Raw genomic sequence first — 22,956 nt, 5'->3', positions numbered from 1 at the left:
CCCCCACCCCAATAGGGTATGGGGCCAGTTGGCCAACCTCCTGAAGCCCCCTCCCCAGCCCAGCCCCACACCAGATCAGCCCCCCAACCCGATCAGGGGCAGGGCTGCCCGTCCTACTGTCCACAGTCCCTCCCCCTGGCCGGCCCCAACCCTGACCGCACCCCCAACCCCAATCGGGGGCGGGGCCCGCCGGCCAATTGCTGGTGGCCCCTCTTCCCAACCAGCCAGGCTGGCCAACCTCCCGCCATCTCCTCCTCCTCACAGGCCCAGCCCCATTCCGCCCCGATTGGGGCCGTGCTGGCCGGACCCCACCTGTGTACGAATTCGTGCACCGGGCCTCTAGAGAGAGAGAGAGAGAGAGAAAGAGAGAGAGAGAGAGAGAGAGTGTGTGTGTATATATATATTTCACACATTTCTTTGAAGTATAGTTCTGGGGGATAGTTTTAATGACTTGAGTACTTTCTTTCTGGGTCACTGATTTTCAACCTCATGTTTTCTGCTCTCTTCAGCCAGAGAAAGCTGTTAAAGTCATTGCTGAAATCTTTTGACAACTTATGTTGAAGGAGAGTCAGGAGATCCAGGTATTTTGCTCTGACTCTGCCAGTGTTATAGTCAGCTAGGGCTGCTATAACCAACTACCACAGACTGGGAGGCTGAAACAAAAGACATTGATTTTCTCAGTTTTGGAGTTCCAGATTAAGATAAGAGCAGGATTGGTTTCTTCAGAGGCCTCTCCCCTTGACTTGTAGATGTCTGTCTTTTTCTTGCTTTCAAATGTCATGCCTTCTATGAGTGCCTGTGTCTTAATTTCTTCTTTTAAGCACACCAGTCCTGGAAGTTAGGACTTCAACATATGAAGTGATGGGGGAACACAGTTTAGCCTATACAGCCATTAAGGGGCTCTGTTGTGACTTGGGGCAAGTAATAACAGTTTATAGGAAGTGAAGTGAAAAAGGCGTATGTGAAAACTGGTCACTTAGTTGTGAGTAGTTTTATTTTAGGGCTGGGTCTTTTAAAAAAATAATTTATTTTCTATTATAGTTGACATAGAATATTATATTACTTTCAGGCATACAACCCAGTGATGAGACATTTACATAACTTATGAAGTAATCATGCCGATAAATCTAGTACCCATCTGACACCATATATAATTATTATGGTACTAGAGGCCCTGGTACATGAGACTCGTGCACTGGGGTTTGGGAGGGTCCTGCAGCCCAGGGCTCTCGCAGTCCAGGATCCCTTGCTCCTTACCGCCCGCCTGCAGCGGAGGCAGGAGAGGATCACGCCACTGCCACTGCACTTGCCAGCGTGAGCCCGGCTTTTGGCTCAGCGGCGCTCCCCCTGTGGGCGTGCACTGACCACCAGGGGGCAGCTCCTCTGTTGAGTGTCTGCCCCCTGGTGGTCAGTGCACATCATAGCGACTGATTGTTCCGCAGTTTGGTTGATTTGCATATTACACTTATCTTATATAGGATTATTGACTATTTAGGGCCAGGTCTTGATTTAGAATATAGTTGTACTTTCTATTTTCACCTTTTCTTCATGTTGGGCCTTTATATCTGTAACACAAATAAAAAACTTCACCATTCAAGGAAAATTTATTTATTTATTTATTTATTTTAATTGTTTGAAGTATTACAAATAGTAGTACATATGTCTCCTTTTTTTTTTCCCCATTGACCTCCCCCCAGGCCTCCCCTACCCCCCAGTACATGCCTTTACCTGCCCTCCCCCCCCCCCAGTGTCTTGTATCTATTGGTTATGCTTATATGCATGCGTACAAGTCCTTCGGTTGATCTCTTACAGGCCCCCCCGCAACCTCCCCTGCCTTCCCGCTGTAGTTTGACAATCTGTTCAATGCTTCTTTGCCTCTGTATCTATTTTTTCCCCATTTCTTTCCTTTAAAAAATCTTGCCTCTGCAGACTAGAAATAAACATATAATAACAAAAAATGTTTGAGTCCCCATTTCAATGTCAAACAGTTCCTTATGTGTACATGTCAGCAATGATATCTGGATGGTGGGCACATGGTGGCAATGCAGGCCCGACCCTCTCTGGTTTGGTCCTAGGCAACCTGCTGCGACGCACAGCTGCTGACTGCTAGCGTAGCAAGGCGTCGTCAGTGTCTTCCATCTCTGGACTGTTTCTCCTCTTGTCTTCGTGGTTGGAGCAGACCTGTCAATTCCTCTCTGTTGCAGGAATCCACATGGTCTTGGAGTTGTTTACTGAAAATATACAAACATTCTCGACCAAAAGTTAATAAAGGAATCTTTTCTATATAATTGATTTGGGATCCTTTTTATTTTTGTCCAATCAAGGAAAATTGAAAGTTTATTTTTTAGAACAAATTTTACTCCACAAATTTGTAAATGGGAAGGTATTTCCCCCTGTCCTCTATAATGTTTAAAATGAAGGAGTATATTTTTTTCTCTCTTTAACATATGAATTATTCAGAAGTGTGAATAACAACATATATTGATTGTTTTGCATTTGACTTCAGTCATTTTCCCCATATTTGTATAGTAAATCCTTGATTTGGTTCTTGTGTAGCACTTTTCATCCAGCCTCAACACCATCAACTTTCTGTTAATGTTTCATTTACTTGCCATCTGATTTTTCTCCCAGTGCATTAAATTCTTCAACTGAGGGAAAAGTCACATAACATAACATTTACTGTTGTAACCATTTTAAAGTGTCTGACTCAGTGCCACTTAGTACATTTGCAGTGTTTTCCAGCCACAATCTCTATCTAGTTCCAAAACATTTTCATTATCTTCATAGGCAACCTCATTCTCATTTAGCATTTATTCATTATTTTTTCTTAAAATATATTTTATTGATTTTTTACAGAGAGGAAGGGAGAGGGATAGAGAGTTAGAAACATCGTTGAGAGAGAAACGTCGATCAGCTGCCTCCTGCACACCCCCTTCTGGGGATGTGCCCACAACCAAGGTATGTGCCCTTGACCAGAATTGAACCTGGGACCTTTCAGCCTGCAGGCTGACGCTCTATCCACTGAGCCAAACCGGTTAGGGCTCATTCATTATTCTTTCCTCCCTTTCTCCGGCTCTGGCAACCACTAAACTGTTTTATGTTTCTGTGTTAACATGGTCTGGATTTTTCATATAAATGGAATCATACAATGTGTGATCCTCCCCTCCCCGCCCCCCACCCCCAAAATACATTTTTATTGATTTCAGAGAAGAAGGGAGAGGAGAGCGAGATAGAAACATCAATGATGAGTGAGAATCATTGATCGGCTGCCTCCTGCACTCCCCCTACTGGGGATCGAGCCTGCAACCTGGGCATGTGCCCTTGACCCTTCAGTCTGCAGGTCGACACTCTATGTACTGAGCCAAACTGTCTAGGACACAATATGTGACCTTTTTTCTGACTTCTTTTACTGCGATTCATCCATGTTGTAGCATGTGTCACTATTTAATTCCTTTTTTGCCTGAATAACCTTAAAGCCTCCTCTGATGAGTTTAAATATCTTTATTCTTGTTTGATGTTAGTAATAGGAACTAGAATATTAGGATAATTTTATTCTAATTAAATTAGAAATTTGATGATTATAAAGAAGAAAGGAAAGTGTTTTAAAAATTACCTTTCATACATCCTTATAGAATTACTGGTGATAACATCTGAATTGAAGCCATTAGTTGAAATCTGGATGCTGAAACTTAGTTGAATTCATGGGATACCTGAGTCAACAAATAGTTTCACCAAATTCACTGAGTCAAATGCTTAATGCTTTTTTTACATTCCAATTCAAATCTCATACAGCCCTAAGAGAATAGACAGAATGTTTATTCTCTTATCACACACTAGAGGCCCAATGCATGAAATTCATGCATTCGGGGTCGGTGTGGGGGGGTGTCTCTCAGCCTGGCCTGTGCCTTCTTGCTGTCTGGGAGCCCTCAGGGGATGCCTGACTGATGGCTTAGGCCCGCTCCCCACGTGGGCCTAAGCCATCAGTCGAACATCCTTAGCGCTGCCACGGCAGTGGAAGAGGCTCCCGCCACCACCTCTGCGCTTGCCAGCACTGAACCTGGCTCAAAGCTTCTGGCTGAGTGGTGCTCCCCCTGTGGGAGAATACTGACCAGCAGGGGGCAGCTCCTGCGTTGAGCATCTGCCCCCTGGTGGTCAGTGCGCATCATAGTGACCACTTGTTCTGCTGTTTGGACGATTTGCATATTGGCCTATTATTATATAGGATTAACGTTTCTAATAAATGTCCCAAGGACCTTCTGGGATTGCTTCAGACTAGTGGAAATAATACATATTAAATGCATATTTTATAACACTATTTAGTTAGTGGGAGTCAGGATTGTGGGAGCCACTCCCTTCACTACCACTACCCCCATCCCTCCTCTTCTTCATGCTCCTTCTCCCTGTTGTTATTAAATGTTTTCAGGAGAGACTGAAGTAACAAGGATGAAGGAAGTAGGTAGTACTAAGAATATTTTCATACAAAGGAAATCATAAATTTTTTAGGTCCTTTCCTGTTTTTAAAACAAAAATAATTGTGGAAATACTTCTAACATTTTTTTAAATATGTAGAGGTGAAATTGATTAACCATGTGCTACTGTAAACACTGTCCAAATAGTCAGTGTTTTGATGCTACTCATTTAGAAGTGTTATCATCATGGACTTATTTTCTGAATTCTATGAATGTGAAATCCAGAATTGAATAATCCATATTACCTTAGAAAGCACCTAAGTGGAGCCTCTTGTTCTATCAAGAGGCTCAGCTTTAAAAATGACAATCAACCTTCTAAAATCATGGGCAACTAAATCTGTCAATACTTGCTCACTCTTTTATAGAATATTTTTATATTGAGAAAGTAAGCATTAAATTCTATTGAAAATTCTACTGAAGTATTTCCATCATCCTATGCAGAGACCGATGACAGATAAACTTTTTCCTGTTTTTTTTTTAACTTTTAGTAGTATTTTTTATATTTTTTTAAAAATTTAATAAATCTTTATTGTTCAGATTATTACAATTGTTCCTCTTCCCCCCCCCATAGTTCCCCTCCACCCAGTTCCCACCCCACCCTCTGCCCTTACCTCCCCACCACTGTCCTCATCCATAGTTGTATGACCTTTGTCCAGTCTCTTCCCGCAGCCCCCACACCCCTTTCCCCCTGAGAATTGTCAGTCCACTCCCTTTCTGTGCCCCTGATTCTATTACATTCACCAGTTTATTCTGTTCATCAGATTTTTTTTATTCACTTGTTGATAGATACGTATTTGTTGTTCATAATTTTTATCTTTACCCTTTTCTTCTTCTTCCTCTTCTTAAAGAATACCTTTCAGCATTTCATATAATACTGGTTTGGTGTTGATGAACTCTTTTAGCTTTTTCTTATCTGTGAAGCTCTTTATCTGCCCTTCAATTCTGAATGATAGCTTTGCTGGTTAGAGTAATCTTGGTTGTAGGTTCATGCTATTCATCACTTTGAATATTTCTTACCACTCCCCTCTGGCCTGCATAGTTTCTGTTGAGAAATCAGCTGACAGTCGTATGGGTGCTCCCTTGTAGGTAACTTTTTCTCTTGCTGCTTTTAATATTCTCTCTTTGTCTTTTGCTCTTGGCATTTTAATTATGATGTGTCTTGGTGTGGTCCTCTTCGGATTCCTTTTGTTTGGGGTTCTGTGCGCTTCCTGGACTTGTAAGTCTATTTCTTTCACCAGGTGGGGGAAGTTTTCAGTCATGATTTCTTCAAATAGGTTTTCAGTATCTTGCTCTCTCTCTTCTTCTGGCATCCCCATAATTCTGATGTTGGTACGCTTGAAGTTGTCCCAGAGGCTCCTTACACTATCTTCAAACTTTTGGATTCTTTTTTCTTTTTTCTCTCCGGTTGAGTGTTTTTTGCTTCTTTGTATTTCAAATCTTTGACTTGATTCTTGGGATCCTCTAGTCTGCTGTTAGTCTCTGTATAATATTTTTTATTTCAGTCAGTGTATGTTTAATTTCTAGTTGGTCCTTTTTCATATCCTTGAGGGTCTCGCCAAATTTATTGGCCTTTTCTAGAAAATTCCTGAAAAACCTTATAGCTGTGGTTTTGAACTCTATATCCAGTCATTTGCTTTCCTCCATTTCTTTTGTTTGTGATCTATTTCTTTGTCTCCACATTTTCCCTGCTTCCCTGAGTTGGTAGAGTAGCTTTGTGTGCTAGGTGTCCTATATGGCCCAGTGGCTCAGCCTCCCCAGTTACCTGAGGTGGACACTCTTGGTGCACCCCTTTGTGGACTGTGTGTACTGATTTGTTGTAGTTAAGTCTTGATTGTTGTTGGTATCACTGGGAGGAATTGACCTCCAGGCCAATTGGCTGTGAGGATCAGCTGTGTCTATGCCGGGAGAACTTCTGTGCTCGAGACAGCCTTATGAGACAAGACTTGCAAAATTGCAAAAGCCTCTGTGCTCAGCTTGAATGGGGCGGAGTCTCAGGGCTGAGCAGACAGCCTTGGCTTCCCATCAGCCCTGCCCTATGAGGCCCCTGGGTCTCAGTGTCCCTCGGTAATCTCTGCAAGCATCTCTGAGAGAAAGCTGCCCTTGAGTTTTGCCCGCTGCCAGACAGTCCAGTTTCTCCCCCAATGAGTGTGGATTCCCAGATTCTCGCCTGGAACTCTAGTCCAGCGCAGTCGGGAGCTTCCGCCTTCCTCCCGCTAGAGAAAGCCAGCGGCACACTCAGCAGTCAGTCCTCTCTGCGCGCACTTGTGCATGCGCCTCCAGACCTCTGCCTTTCGCAGCTCCCCTGAGTTTCCGTGCGCTCCTCTCTTTTTCCGACAGTCCAGACTCCCCCTATATGAGTCTGGGACCCCAGGGTCTCGCCTGGAACTGGGGTTCAGTGCAGTCAGAACTGGGGTTCAGTGCAGTCGGGAGCTTCCGTCTCTCTCCTGCTAGAGAAAGCTAGCCAGGCACTCAGCGGTCCGTCCTCTCCGCGCATGTGTCTCCGTACCTCAGCCTTTTGTAGCTCCTCTGAGTCTCTGTGTGCCCCTCTCTTTCCTTCTAGTTGTAGAATTTCCACTCAGCCAGCTTTCCTGTGGTTCTGGAAGATGTCCGTTCTGTCTTTTAGCTGTAGTTTTGAAATTGTTGTGCGAGGCAGCAGTTTAGGTGTTCACCTCTGCCGCCATCATGGTTTCTCTCCTTTTATTAGTATTTATGTTATGTTGAAATTACTCCTGGGCCATAAGTTTTTGTTTCTTCAGTTTCTTCTGGGATATTGTTTTCTTCTGTACAGCCTCTTTTCTGGTTCAGGAAATCACCTGCTCTTTCTTAGTAGGCATCCTCTCAGTGTGACAGGGAGCTCATGTGTGAGGTCATCTTCCCATGAACTCTGTAAGTTGTACCCCAAGTCTTGGGAGCTTAGTTCACCTGGATGTGCTCAATGACCAGAGAATTTGCTTCTAGAGTCAGCTTTATTCTCTGCATTTTTAAGAATGTACTTCAAAAATTCAGTCTTTTTTGCCCATTGTTTGGCCTGGGCACACCTACCAACCCCACCATTGTAACAATGAATTGGCACACATCTATAATAATAAAAGACTAACCGAGCATCGCAACCGAACGGATGACTGAACAGGCTGTGTGGGGTGACTAGGCCGGCAGGGGTGTTAGTGAGGGGCGACCAAATGACTGAGCAGCTGGCTGCATGGGGTGACCAGGCCGGCAGGGGGGTTAGTGAGGGGCAACCAAATGACTGAGCAGCAGGCTGTGTGGGGCGACCAGGTTGGCGGGCGGGGGGTGGGGGAGCAGGGCAGTTGGGGGTGACCAGGCCGGCAGGGGGGTTAGTGAGGGGCAACCAAATGACCGAGCAGCAGGCTGCGTGGGGCGACCAGGTTGGCGGGCGGGGGGCGGGGGAGCAGGGCAGTTGGGGGTGACCAGGCCGGCAGGCAGGGCAGTTGGGGGTGACCAGGCCAGGAGGGGGTCAGTTAGGGGCAATCAGGCAGGCAGGCAGGTGAGTAGTTAGGATCCAGTGGTTCCGGATTGTGAGAGGGTGCAGGCTGGGCTGAGGGGACCCCCTCACTCCTGTGCATGAATTTCGTGCACCAGGCCTCTAGTTGTTTTATAAAGTGACATCTTTCAGATACTTGGTGGCTTTCCTAATATGTATACTCTTGATGGCTTGGGCAGTTTCATGAGTGTTTTTTTGTTTGTTTTTTTTTAAAAAAGATTTTTATTGATTTCAGAGAGGAAGGGAGAAGAAAAGAGAGATAGAAACTTTAATGCTGAGAGAGAATCATTGATCAGCTGCCTCCTGCATGCCCCCCACTGGGGATCGAGCTCACAATCTAGGCATGTGCCCCGACTGGGAATCGAACTGTGACCTTCTGATTCACAGGTGGATACTCAACCATTGAGCCACACTGGCTAGGCCAGCCGTGGGCAAACTACGGCCCGCGGGCCGGATCCGGCTGTTCTATCCGGTTCTCTTGGTCTCCCCTCCGCTCCTTTACTTTGAATTTATATTAGTTCACACAAACACTCCATCCATGCTTTTGTTCCGGCCCTCCGGTCCAGTTTAAGAACCCATTGTGGCCTTCGAGTCAAAAAGTTTGCCCACCCCTGGGCTAGGCTCACCAGAGTGCTTTTAAAGTGAACATGAAGATTTGAACCTTTTGATGGGCATGATTTTATGGTTTTTTTCTGGATCAAGTGATTAGGAAACCATTTTCAGAGGTCACCTCTGGCCACTTTCAGGGAAAGCACTCTTCCATCCTTTCCTTCCCTCTTCCCCCAACATTTTTTATGTTGTTTTCATGGTGTGATTTAAAAAATACACTTAAAATGTGTTTTTAGCCCTGGTGGCTCAATTGGTTGAGGGGTGTCCCATACACCAAAAGTTCTCCAACTTCAATTCCCGGTCAGGGCACATGCCTGGGTTGTGGGTTCCATCCTTGGTGTGGGGCAAGCAAGAGGCAGCTGATGGATGTTTCTCTTTCCCCCTCTTCCTTCCTCTCTCTCTAAAATTAATAAAAACATTTAAAGAATGTGTTTTTAAATCATAGATATTTGTATTATTGGAATGTAAGTTTATCTGGAGAGTGTTAAAGTTGAAACTCTATAAACTCTTTACAGTTTTTCTATTCAGATGTTAGCTTAATGCTGCTTATATAAATAAGTAAATACACATACTGAGAATTTCTGTGATAGGTCCTTGGATCCTGAAATTAGATGTATGCACTTGTAGTATTCATATGAAATAGGATAGTTGATTCCTCCTTCTACACTATTCTTGGAAATTTAAAAGGACAAAAGTCAGGTCTTAAAATATTTTAGTGATAAATGGTATCTTATGATAAACTTAAAATGATTTGGTATACTATCAAACATCTAATGGAAACTTCATTTAAAAAAAATTTTTTTTTTTCTAAATATATTTTATTGATATTTTACAGAGAGGAAGGGAGAGAGATAGAAAGCTAGAAACATCGATGCGAGAGAAACATCGATCAGCTGCCTCCTGCACACCTCCCACTGGGGATGTGCCCGCAACCAAGGTACATGCCCTTGACCGGAATCGAACCTGGGACCCTTCAGTCCGCAGGCTGACGCTCTATCCACTGAGCCAAACCGGTTTCGGCTTCATTTAAAAAATTTGAACAGTTCTCTCCGGCTCGTGTGACTTGGTTGTTGAGCGTCAACCTATGAACCAGGAGGTCAGGTTTCGATTCCTGGTTAGGGCACATGTCTGGGTTGTGGGCTTGAACCCCAGGGAGGTGTCCAGGAGGCAGCTGATCAATGATCTCTCTCACTGATGTTTCTCTCTCTCTCTCCCTCTCCTTTCCTCTCTGAAACCAATAATAAATATAAATATAAATATAAATATAAATATAAATATAAATATAAATATAAATATAAAACATAAACATAAACATATATATGAACAGTTCTCAGTGATTGTGTGGGGTTTTCTGGATCAAGTGATTAGCAAACTATTTTCAGAGGTCACGTGACCACTGACCACTTTCAGGGAAAGCACTCTCCCATCCTCCCATTCTGCCCCCCCCCCCCCCCATTTGCCCACTCCACACATGCATAGCACACAACCACCCTAACTCAACCCAAGCTGTTTTCAATTGTGGTTTTTCTTCCATCAGGCTGAATTTTACAGCAGGTGCTTAATATTAACACTTATTCTATGAATTGACCCTTTTCAAATGTGGAACTGGTTTCTGCCATTAAATCTAATAGTTAATTTTGTAAATGGGTTGACTAAAAGCTACAAATGAAACATATTTAGAAAAAGGAAGATAAGTGTAAAAATGTTCATTTGAAAATGTTTTCAGTGCTGATATTTGTAGTGAAAGTACTTTTTCCATACCCCAGTGTCCTAGAACGAAAACATCACCATGGCTACAGAAATTGGTTCTCCTCCTCGTTTTTTCCATATGCCAAGGTTCCAACATCAGGCACCGCGACAACTGTTTTATAAGCGACCTGATTTTGCACAGCAGCAAGCAATGCAGCAGCTTACCTTTGATGGAAAACGAATGAGAAAAGCAGTAAACCGGAAAACGATAGACTATAATCCATCTGTAATTAAGTATTTGGAGGTAAGTCCAGATCATGTGCTTCACGTGACCAAGCTTTGTTTTTTTACAAAGGAGAAAGTTTTTTAAAATAATAAAATGGTAATAATAGCTGTATTTTTTAAAGTACTGGGATTTTAAGTGCAGCCGGTCACTAGTATTTAAAACAAAATACCTGCATTAATTATCTTCACAAAAATTATTAACGTTAGAAATAGGTTTTGTTCTAAAGGTTCACCACAAATCTCAGAAGAGGATACTTTGATCCCTAGGCCAGCATTGAAATACTTGTTATACCCACAGAATACATGAAATGTTAAAAGATTTCCAACATAAGAATTAATATGTTGCAGGCACATAAGAGAAAAAGATTCATTCAGAGATAAAGACAGATTTAGTTTTTTCCGTGTGTTTCAGTTGGAAAACTAGACTAGGGGAGTTTAAGAGGAAGAGAGGGATTAAGAAAATTAAGGGCAAGATATGAGGAATTATTTTTGTGCTGAGGATTTTGAAGAAATTGTGAATTTATCTCTACCCCCTCTCCCACCCCCTGCTATTATTAAGGTGTGTATTGTCAATGAGAGTGTCTTGGGGTTAAGAGAATCTTGGGTGATTGCGTGGGGATAATGTAAGAAGAGGAAGAAATTCTAATCAATGTCAGTAGGATAACTATGTTTTAGAACATAATGAAAAAATTTTAATCCTGTTTTCCTCCCATTTAATAATAGCTTACATTTTGTTAGTTTCCTATTGAGTGCAATGAGATCATATAGCAGTTGATTAATTAATTAATTAATCTCTTTTTAACAGAATAGAATATGGCAAAGAGACCAGAGAGATATGAGGGCAATTCAGCCTGATGCAGGTTATTATAATGATGTAAGTATAAGATATGTCATACTGGCTTAATATAAAACTCTTTGCTTAGATATGTGAATCTGTAAACAATGTGATCTGAAATTCAAACATGGACTTTCCTCATCTCAATTTAAATTTTTCTTTTAATCTAATGAAGGATGAACTTTTGATTTGGGGCTTAAAGCGGTATTCAGCAAAAGATTACACAGTCTCAAAATCTGTGTAATAGGGAAGTTAATTTTAAATTTGGCTGATTATTGACTTTGAGAAGGAATTGGGGAAATCTGGTACTTGATTTTGTTGCCTGTCTATAATAATTGACATTTAACTTTTCTGTATCTCAGTTTTCCTCAATTAATAAAGACTAACTAGAGGCCCGGTGAACAAAATTTGTGCATGGGTAGGGTTCCTAGGCCTGGCCGATGATCGGGGCCAGGCCTAGTAACCCAGGACTGATCAGGGCCTTCCTTCCCCCAGCTGCCAGCTGCCAGCTGCCAGCTGGGGCCTGGTGGTCAGCGCACATCATAACAAGTAGTCGCACTGCCTGTCGGTCGAACTCACGAGGGGGCAATTTGCATATTAGGCTTTTATTATATATGATTATCTATTATTACAACATTTTTGAAAGTTCTTTATATTCCTGAATTTGTCTTTAAATATTGAAATAGTAACTTTGCATGTCCTTGGCTTATATCCTGTGCATCATCAGGTGCTCTTAAAACCCAATATGTATTTTTTTTTTTTTTTTTTTAGCTGGTCCCACCTATAGGGATGTTGAATAATCCTATGAATGCAGTAACAACAAAATTTGTTAGAACATCAACCAATAAAGTAAAGTGTCCAGTATTTGTTGTTAGGGTAAGTATTCTGTTGGATATTTTTGGAAAAATTGATCCTTAGTTAGTCTGTAAATATATATAACAGGACAAAGAAAATTAAACACTGTTTTAAATATATACCTGGGATAAAAATCAGTGTATTGCTAGTAATTTTATTTTAGAATACCCAGTTATCTACTATATCCGCATTTAGTAAGGTGTTACTTTTGGATTATTTTCTTCTTCTTGCAATTTCCATAGAATTCTTTTCTGAGCCGGTCATGAATATATATTATAGTAGGTCTCAGACTTGCTCTTGAATAGGAATGCTTTTGTTGTTTAGAATTTAGAAAGCAGTGTCTCAAGGTGAATGAAAACGTTTAGGTGTTACTGGGAAGCAAAATACCTGAGAAGAGCTGAAGACTAATGGTAGACCATAATTGTCAGTTCCGAAGGTACATAGTAGGTATTCAATACATTTTCACTGAAATTTTTAAAGTATAGTTTTAAAATAAATTGTACATCGACATAGTTCAAAATATTGACATTTGAAGCGTTTTGCAATAAAATAAAAAGTCTTCCCAGTTCTGTCTCCCAAGGTAGTTAGTAGTCAAAGTTGAGCAAGTAAGAATTGGACAAAAACCACACTAAAAAACAAAACAAAACAAAAAAAACCAGGACAGAAAAGACAGTCATAGCAAATATGTGGCAAAGGAGCAAAATCAATAAGTCTTCTGATATTAGGGTGGTGAGCTATATGGAGAACTGTGAGGGACTGGAAGAGATGCTGGTTTGAGCTCCATAAAAATGATACAGTCACTCTAAGGCCTCCTTTTTGCTTCAGAGGCATATATCAGTAGAAACATCCGTAAAAAGACCTTATTTCAATGGTTTTTGTGTTAGTAGAGCCAACTAGTGTATAGGATGATTTTGTTTGCAGCTATTTTAATATCCTCTTAGCATAATAACTGAAAACCTTTTTGAAATGAATAGAATCTGAGCATTCTCTATCCTGTATCTTGTAACATGGGTAAATTTCTCATTTTGGGATCTATGGGATCCTAGGAGAAATTTGCACTTAGAGGCGTAGTCCAGATTACAAGGTATTAAGATATAGAAACTGGGTCTTGTGTCTACAGTTTGGTGACCTATAGTATTTACTGGGTTGGGATCCATAGCAGATAACAGAAACTAGGAAAGTAGGAGGATTTTATTCATAATAATCCAAATCATAATCTGCAGGTAAGCAATGAAAAGCCAGATTGTCATATATGTCTTTATAATTTACCAAATAGTCTTCATTTTATGTATCTCATCCTGCTATTCCTATAAGCAACTTGTATTTTTCAGCTCTGTGTCACAGTTTTTATTTTGGAAAATAGGATTGTTATATTGACAGTTGTTTATTTGCATCTTCTAAGGAAAATGAGTTGTGTAATCTATCATAGAAACTTGAAAATAAAAAGTAAGAAAAATACGTATTTTTAAAGAATATATATTTAATCTAATGGTATATTTTTATTGATTTAACAGAGAGAAGAAGAGGTTGGGGAAGGAGAGAGGAACAGAGGGAGGGAGGGAGGGAGGGTAAAGGAGAGAAAGAATATAAGAACATCAATGTGAGAGAGGAACTTTGATTGGTTGCCTCCCACATGCACCCCAACCGGGGATCGAATCCAAAACCTGTATATGTGCCATGACTGAAAATCAAACACACTATCTTTTCATGTACTGGATGATGCTCCAACCAACTGAGCCACAGCAGCCAGAGTTGAAAAAATATGTTTTTTTTTTGAGTTTATAAACATCACAGGTTTTTTACAATAGGAAAATTGTAGCATTAAAATATTGGTGTAGCCGAAACCGGTTTGACTCAGTGGATAGAGCATCGGCCTGCGGACTGAAGGGTCCCGGGTTTGATTCCGGTCAAGGGCACGTACCTTGGTTGCGGGCACATCCCCAGTGGGGGGTGTGCAGGAGGCAGCTGATCGATGTTTCTCTCTCATCGATGTTTCTAACTCTCTATCCCTATCCCTTCCTCTCTGTAAAAAATCAATAAAATATATTTAAAAAAAATATTGGTGTAGTATTTGTCATGAATCTGCTGTACGACTTTTTTTTTTTTTTGAGAGATCAGCATAAGACTTGTTACTGCATGGTACTATGAATGAAGGAGAGCTTTAAAAAACTTTTTTTTTTTTTTTTAGTTTTGATAGTACATTTATTTGCTAGTAAAAATTTGATAGCTTTGCTGTCCTTAAATTGGTACTTATTGTTAATGGTTTTTTTTTTTTTTTTTTTTTTTTTCATAAAACCATGATAACTTTTCTGTATGAATTGGTCTAATCCTTCATTCAGGCTTTGAGTCTTTCTGGTGACTGACGATCTTATTTATGTTAGTCTGCCCATTATCCCAGGAAAATGAAGTCTATGCAGATTTTGTTTTGAAATGCTCTTTAGAGTGCTTAGGCCTGTGTAGCTTAGCAAGGTGCTTACTTATATTGTACTTAAATGTTTTTTTTTTAATGTAAAAATTTTTAAAAATATATTTTACTGATTTTTTACAGAGAGGAAGGGAGAGAGATAGAGAGTTAGAAACATCGATGAGAGAGAAACATCAATCAGCTGCCTCCTGCACACCCCCTACTGGGGATGTGCCCGCAACCAGCACACATGCCCTTAACTGGAATCAAACCTGGGACCCTTTAGTCTGCAGGCTGACGCTCTATCTACTGAGCCAAACTGATTAGGGCCTTAACTGTTTTTAATTTAGTTAATGAGCTAAAGTGCTAGAGCTTTCCCTGCACTGTGTTAATAAAGTTTTTTTTTTTCTGAGAAAATACTTGCTTATAAATCTGAGCTACACTTAAATGAAAGTCGGTATCATCTACTTAATGTTGATTATTGAGTATTTTGTAAATAAAGACTTCCTTAGTGTTTTAAAAATTAATTAAGGTTGAGAGTTTGTGGCCTTGTATAACCTGTCTTTTTTTCCGTCCCTAGTGGACTCCAGAAGGAAGACGGTTGGTCACTGGAGCTTCTAGTGGAGAGTTCACCTTGTGGAATGGACTCACTTTCAATTTTGAAACAATACTACAGGTAACAGTAGTCATCAGATGGCAGCATCATTCTGCGGTACTGTAAAGAACTTGAGATATAGTAACTTTATTGGCATTTTAAACTTACAGTTAGACAAATTGTTGTGAGTTAATATATGCTCCTGTAAAGCCTTCCATCTTGTATGTAATGTTTACAAATGTTTTGTTTTCATAGGCTCACGATAGCCCAGTGAGGGCCATGACTTGGTCACATAATGACATGTGGATGTTGACAGCAGACCACGGAGGATATGTGAAATATTGGCAGTCGAACATGAACAACGTCAAGATGTTCCAGGCACATAAGGAGGCGATTAGAGAGGCCAGGTTTATACACAATATACCATTTTCTGTAGTCCCTATTGTCATGGTTAAATTATTCTCTAAGTGTATTCTGGATGCAGAGATGCATGGGCTCTGTCAGATTCTGAGGAACTCTCTGCACCCTATGAACACGATATTTTTCTTTGTTTTCACACATTCACCATTTTGCTGGCGCCTTCCTGAAGTAGTGTTGTCCTGGTATCTGCCTTTACAATATGTTAGAGATGTATTGTCTGCCGCATTTTGCACTGGTTTTTTTCTCTTTTCATTTATGGTTAATAATGTATATACGTTACTTCTTTTTATTACCTACTGTGTAAGACAAGAATATTTCATTCCAAATAAAGAATTCAGTCTTTAATTATGCAACTGAATAAAATCTAAAGCCTACAGAAACACTTTCAGAGTTCACACAAAATACAAGAAAAAAGGCTTAAGTGAAGACCTGGTTGGCTTGGTTATGCCATGACTCCAAAGGAAAGTACAGTAGGTCTAGAACTCACACAAGTAGCTCTGGATGTGGCAATCATTAATGGATTAATGAACGGGTTCTTCAAGCTTTGAAACTCTGAGCAGGTCATTGTTAAGAAGACTCTAGGACTTAATCTTCCAATTCACTGCTGGTACCGTCAGAGCAAATGTGTAATAAGTGTAGTTTACAATATTTTCAGTGAGTTGTATATATTTGTACATATCAATGAGATATGTGCAGTAAAACTGGAAAAAGAAAGCTTCAAAAACCAGCCTGAAGAGTTGCTGCATCCTCAGAATAAAGCTGAGCAGCATTCTCCGTAGCTGTGCCACACGTGTGGTGAGAGGTTGACATCGTTATAGAAACATCATCCGCTGCAGTCACTCTTTCTACTTTCAGAATCTTAACAAAACTTGGTGGATACACATGCCTCTGCAATGACTTTGCTGTGGTGTCCTGCCCATACATTGAGTTTACACAGTTGGTCACTTCTTAGTCATAGGATTAAAAAGTTCAAGGGAGTTCTTAGAGTTAAATTAGAAACGAGGATCTTCCACGACAGATGAAAAAAAATGGCTCTCTCCTTTGCAGCAGATTCTTGGGCTTTACACACAAATCTGAATGTCCCTATGCTAACTTTTTTTTGTGAAAAGGTGCTATATTCATGAGATAGCTTGCCAGAAAGAAGCTGTGAAAGTTTTCCGTAGACTTTTTAAATAAATCGGAAACATATGTAGGAATATTTAGCACCAGTCTTTAAAAATCCTGTCCAGGTTTTTTCAGTTTATGATTTCATGAAGTGTCTGAGGTGGAAGCTGATGCTAATTTTTTGAGCAGTATTCTTTTGTGATTTAAAAGATTGTTTACAGGAATATTGCAAAAATGGAATTCATTTAGTTTCTACACTTAAATTAGCTCCATGTTTTCTGTTGGTACAACAGGAAATCCTGTATTGTGAGAAGTGTGAATAGCAGTAATAGTAATACACTTGTAAAGTGCTCTGAATATTGATGATTGGAAACTAAGAAGCAACTACTGTATTAAATTCTTTTGATGAGATGCCATGGTTAGCTGACAACATTCTCTTTATGTTGCATCTTCATGGGTGGAAACTACCCTCTTTTATTTATAAGGCAGCACAGTGTTTTTATTTTTCCCTGTCTGAGAAGCACAGATAATCTGTTAAATGCTGACTTCTTTCCCCTGCTGTGTGTCTTCATGTAACAGTTTCTCACCCACGGATAATAAATTTGCTACATGCTCTGATGACGGCACTGTTAGAATCTGGGACTTTCTTCGTTGCCATGAGGAAAGAATTCTCCGAGGTATGTGTACTAACAGTACTCATTGGAATATTTAAATAGGAAGGCATTTGTGGTTAAATCACAATACCACAATACTAGCTTACATCTCCATTCAGTTTTCTCACATATACACTGTCTTAGGCTCTTTAAAGAAACCTAAACCCTCTGGTTCAAAGTCATTTTGTGGATTTTTACTATTTATATCATCTTTGAGTTCTTTGACGGTAAATTAAATATAGGTGTTTCCTGTCTTTGATTCCTTCTCCCCAGTTACTTGCTTCTGTATGTGTTTTTAGGGCTCTATTCCTTTCATGCCTGGTACTCTGGATACCTTTCTCGCACATCCTGACAGTGTAATCTTATGTAGCTAGCTCACATTCTCGTGGCAGTCTTTTTACAGTATGAATTAACTGATGTATCAATAGCTGTACTTCTTAGTATTGATATTTCTGGAAGCTTGTTTTTTCATTATATCACATTTGTACTACATGACCCATTTGTTACTAAAATTTGGAGGGTCCTTGTTCATTACTTTTATTGATTTCATAGTTATAAACTAACATCTATTAATTACTCCATCTTACAAAAGAAGTCTATATTTTCATTTGGATTAGCTTAGTTTTAGACTTCATAAAGTGGTACTGTTGAAATACTAACAATACATCAACACCATTTATGTAAGTTAAGTGGTGCTAGAGGTTAGGGAATTAACTTTGTGTTTTCTATATGCAATATAAACATTTAGACACAAACATTTACACTTTTAACGAAATCTCATTAGTTTATTACTAACTAGGAAGGCAGTTTTCTCAAGTGCTTAATTTGCACCTGCCCTGATTTAACCAAGGGTACATTCTACTTCATTATGTCATAAAAGTAACAGTTTCCATGGGTGTATGGGTGTCACAGGTATTGGGTGTCAAGAAATTATTACTCAGAGATTTTCCTTTCTGTTCAAGAGTCAGCAGGATTAGTTGTGTTGATTGAATTGTAAGTTTTTTATAACTTTCAGAGCTTTATTTGCAGCATATAGTGTCAATGCATTCTAGACAAGAAAATAAATGCCCTTGATATCTAATTCATATTTCAGTACAGTATATTGAAAAAATCACATTTGCTTAAACATTCCTGGCCTTGCACATTTTATGTGGGTTCATCCATAGTATTGTGTGCGATAGCTAGTGTAAGGATGGAGTACCCATCACAGTGAAAGTGGGTACACACTGTGAAGGTCATCCTATTGTCCTCCTTCAGAACTGGAGGCAGTCTCTAAAGTCATCAGGTTTAAATTATTTTATGGGTGAGTACTATGACCTGAAGGCTTAAGTGATATGTTCAGTGTAAAGTAAGTTCAGAGCCAGAACTCGAGTCTTACTCCTAGTCTAATGCTACACTAGTGTTTCCTCTTTCTTCACTGTTAGTTGAAGTCTTAGCTGTGTTAAACAGAAATTAGATAAACACCTTTTTTTCTAGGCTTTGGAAATTCTAAGAAATACAGAGGAAACAAAATTATTTATTAAAAGCAATTCTAAACTATCAAAAACAATTTTATAGTAGATTAAGACTATATATAATACCTGAAGTCAGATATAAAGCTATCCATCTTGGATTAAAAAAAAAACACCAAACCTGTTATATGGTAACATTTTTCCATTCCAAGTTCTAATGAAGTGTTATTCAATTTTAGCAATGAAACTATTCTAAATAGTGCTTAAGAACTTTTCCTCTGCAATTTCCTCTGCATCTAAGACATTAAATAGCAGTTACATATTTTCAGATTTGAGTCCAGGTGAATTTGGATATAGTTAAGTGGATACTGATTCGTTCCTGTTCTTCCTATAGGTTACAAAGACCCCACTATCATGTTTATATTGATTTGAGAGTTGAATTTTATTTTTTTTATGTGGGTGCTCTTTTTATTTTAAATTTCACTATGGAAATTGCAAAGAGGCATAAAAGTATAATACTATACCTTCATGTACTTATAGGATATATGTTTTAGGTTATTCATGTTTTTTGCTTAAATAATTTTAGACAAAGGGAAGGAAGGAGGGGAGAAAGAAAGAGAGACAGACAGCAGACATTGATGTGAGAAAGAAACATCAATCAGTTGCCTCCCACACATGCCCTGACTGGGGATCAAACCCTCAACCTGGGTATGTGACCTGCCTCCTTTTGATATATGGGATGATGCTCCAACCAACTGAGTCATACTGGCCAGGCCATGTTTTTTGCTTAAAAAATTTTTTTTAAACTTTATTTTTATGATATTTTTCTTAGTATCTCAGTAACTATATGGAATAAATATGACTTTAAAAATTTTTAAAAAATTGATTTCAGAGAGAAAGGAAGAAGGAGAGAGAGAGATAGAAACATCAATGAGAGAGAATCATTGTTCAGCTGCCCCCTGCTCGCCCCCTACTGGGGATTGAGCCCACAATTACAGGCATGTGCCCTTGACTGGAATTGAACCCAGGACCCTTAGTCTGCAGGTCGATGCTCTATCCACTGAGACAAACTGGGTAGGGCTAAATATGACTCTTTTAAACCATGTTATTTATACCACCCAAGTAGTTTTAATATAATAGTAGGTCTGGTGTGTTGGTTAAGTTATTGTACTTCAACTAGAGGCCCTGTGCATGAAATGCATGCACAGGTAGGGCCCTTAGGCCTGGCCAATGATCAGGGCCGATTGGGGTCTTCTGGCTGCCAGCTGGGGCCTCCCTTTCCCGGCTACCAGCTGCTGGCCAGGGCCTTCCTTCGTTCTGTGCTGCCCCCTGGTGGTCAGCACACGTCATAGCGAGCGATTGAACTCCTGCTTTCCCAGTCGACAATTTGCATATTAGGCTTTTATATATATATATAGACTAGAGGCCCGGTGCACGAAATTCGTGCCTGGGGGAGGGTGTCCCTCAGCCCAGCCTGCACCCTCTTTAATCTGGGACATCACTCTCACCGTCCAGGACTGCTGGCTCCCAACTGCTCGCCTGCCTGCCTTCCTGATTGCCCCTAAGCGCTTCTGCCTGCCAGCCTGATTGATGCCTAACTGCTCCCCTGCCAGCCTGATTGCCCCTATCTGCCCTCCCCTGCAGGCCTGGTCACCCCTAACTGCCCTCCCCTGCAGGCCTGATCGCCCCTATCTGCCCTCCCCTGCAGGCCTGGTCACCCCTAACTGCCCTCCCCTGCAGGCCTGGTTCCCCCCACTGCTCTCCCCTGCAGGCCTGGGTCCCCCCCAACTGCCCTTCCCTGCAGGCCCGATCGCCCCCAACTTCCCTCCTCTGCCTGCCTGGTCACCCCTAATTGCCCTCCCCTGCAGGCTTGATCACCCACAACTGCCCTCCCTTGCAGGCCTGGTCCCTCCCAACTGCCCTCCCCTGCTGGCCTGATTGCCCACAACTGCCCTCCCCTGCTGGCCATCTTGTGGTGGCCATCTTGTGTCCACATGAGGACAGTCATCTTTGACCACATGAGGGCAGCCATCTTGTGTGTTGGAGTGATGGTCAATTTGCATATTACTCTTATTAGATAGGATTACCCATTTTTCCTCATTTAAAAATTTTTTCTGAATTTTAGAAATGTTTATAAAATAATAAAATCAATGTTCTTATAATTTTCCTATCTTTCACTTGGGTTGGGGATCATGGAATGATAGAATTCCAAACAAATAGGGATAGGATCTTCCAACTTCTAAAATGTCAGTTGCCCCAGGTGAAGGGGTCATATTCATGTATCCTACATACACTCTGCAACAGCGGGCAGGTACGCATATGCCTATAGCATGTTAGTGTTGTACATTAGACCATCACTTGGGAGTAAGTATTAAGGAAATTCAAGAACATTTTAATTGAAGGAGAGGTTTGTGATCATGTAGTCCAACTCTTTATTAAATACTTACCTTTTCCACACCATTCCTAAATGTCAGTGTTCTACTCAAACATTTTTAGTGATAATAGTATTCAGTGCCTTACATGATTCCCTTTTCCAATTTCACATATGTAATTCTAATTTTCAGAGTTCTTTTGCTCTATCAGAAATCTGTTTCCTTATAACTTGTCCTGCCTCCGGAACATGAAGAATTAAGTCTGTACTCTCTTCTCCATGGCTCCTTGGAGTACTTGAAGACAGCTGGCACGTCTTTTAGTGTAATCTTCAGCTGTGAGCATACAAGGGTTCCTATGCATGATAGAATCCACGATACCATACTATTGAGTGCAGAATTTACAGTTGCTTTTTGATGTCCTTCCTGAAATTGTTCGTAGGCTTCTTGGAAAAGGAATAAGTTACATGAGAAAAAGTAATCAGTATTTTTAAGGTTATAATGAGCATAGATCTATTGTCAGGGGATTTCCTATTCAAAAGGTCTTGATGATTGGTCCACAGGTCAGAAAAACAGACATTTAGTAAATTGAATATAATGCAGCATTGAAAAGTACCATGTATGTATATATCTACCCATATGCAAGTCAGCATCACTTATGCACATTCTGTCCTTCATATAAATTGCAGCACTCAGTTTATGGATTGGAATTAAAATATTTAAGCACCAGGAGTACATGAGCTTCTAAATCAGGGGTGGGGAACCTTTTTTTTGGCCAAGAGGCATTTGGGTATTTTTAACATCATTTGCAGGCTCTACAAAATTATCAACTTAAAATCAAGCCTGCTATATTTGGTCAAACATTTAATTAACTCACCCCTAATAACTTGGCAGGGCCAAGCCAAATGATTTTGCATATGGCCCACAGGTTGGATGTTCCCCACCCCTTCTCTAGATTACTGATGCTTATGCATTTGACTCAAAGTGAAATAGACCTACACTATACACACCACCTTAAGTACAAGTTTTTACCCCTATCGTGCTTCTTAAAGTTAAATAGGGAAGGTAATATTTTCACAAATTTAAGATGGATAGTACGGGAGAAGAGTCATGCTCGTGATAGAAATGTAGTTTTACCAGTGTAGTTAGATCACTTACGACCAGCTAACCTGTAAATGAGAAGCGTTGAAAAAATGGAGTCAGTAAGAATACTGAAGTCAATTTTAGTAAAAAGCATAATACTCCTAAAAAGAATTCAGGCTGCAAGTCAGGATTGAATTTTGTCTTTCCTTCCTGATTTTAACAATAATAGCTGACACATTACACTTACTATGAATACTGTGAATCGGGCATAGTAATCTTCCTCTTTTAATCTTCTGAATAACCCTGTGAGATAAGTACTTTTATCCACATTTTGCAAATGAGTAACCAAGTTGGGAAAAAGTTAAGTAAACCTAGCCCAAGGTCATATTTGAATTCAGGTTGTTTGGCTCCAGAGTTCACACTCTCAAAACCACTATGTTAAACTGCCTCTTTGATCTTTTAAAAGTAACAACAGCAATAATGTTTTCCTGATCTGTGGTGACTGAATTGTAGAGTTTTTTTTTTTTTTTTTTTTTCCCCCAATGGGCTTTTTCACTTTGTTGTAAAAATGGGATGTATTACACATGCCATGATAAGTATGTAAGTTGGGTGAGATTACATGGGAAGATATAT

The 22,956-nt window shown here is 40.2% G+C and overlaps 1 protein-coding gene across 7 annotated transcripts in view; it reads left to right on the top strand.

The window, feature by feature from the left end:
• Positions 1-22,956, top strand: part of WDR33 (WD repeat domain 33) — a 109,261-nt gene that overhangs the window by 31,729 nt on the left and 54,576 nt on the right. For 5 of the 7 annotated variants that reach the window (XM_080667199.1, XM_080667203.1, XM_080667204.1 and 2 more), the window contains 6 exons: positions 10,347-10,573; positions 11,360-11,428; positions 12,161-12,265; positions 15,229-15,324; positions 15,499-15,650; positions 17,347-17,444. In XM_080667199.1, coding sequence (XP_080523325.1) covers positions 10,370-10,573; positions 11,360-11,428; positions 12,161-12,265; positions 15,229-15,324; positions 15,499-15,650; positions 17,347-17,444 — 724 coding nt within the window. In that variant the 5' untranslated portion in view covers positions 10,347-10,369. The remainder of the gene's footprint in view (positions 1-10,346; positions 10,574-11,359; positions 11,429-12,160; positions 12,266-15,228; positions 15,325-15,498; positions 15,651-17,346; positions 17,445-22,956) is intronic. The other 2 variants (XM_080667201.1, XM_080667202.1) reach the window with 1 other exon arrangement.

Source organism: Plecotus auritus (genome assembly GCF_963455305.1).
Source record: "Plecotus auritus genome assembly, chromosome: 5".
Lineage (NCBI taxonomy): Eukaryota > Metazoa > Chordata > Mammalia > Chiroptera > Vespertilionidae > Plecotus > Plecotus auritus.
Note: the sequence above shows the minus strand (reverse complement) of the source record. Positions and strands in the feature narration are given on the sequence as shown.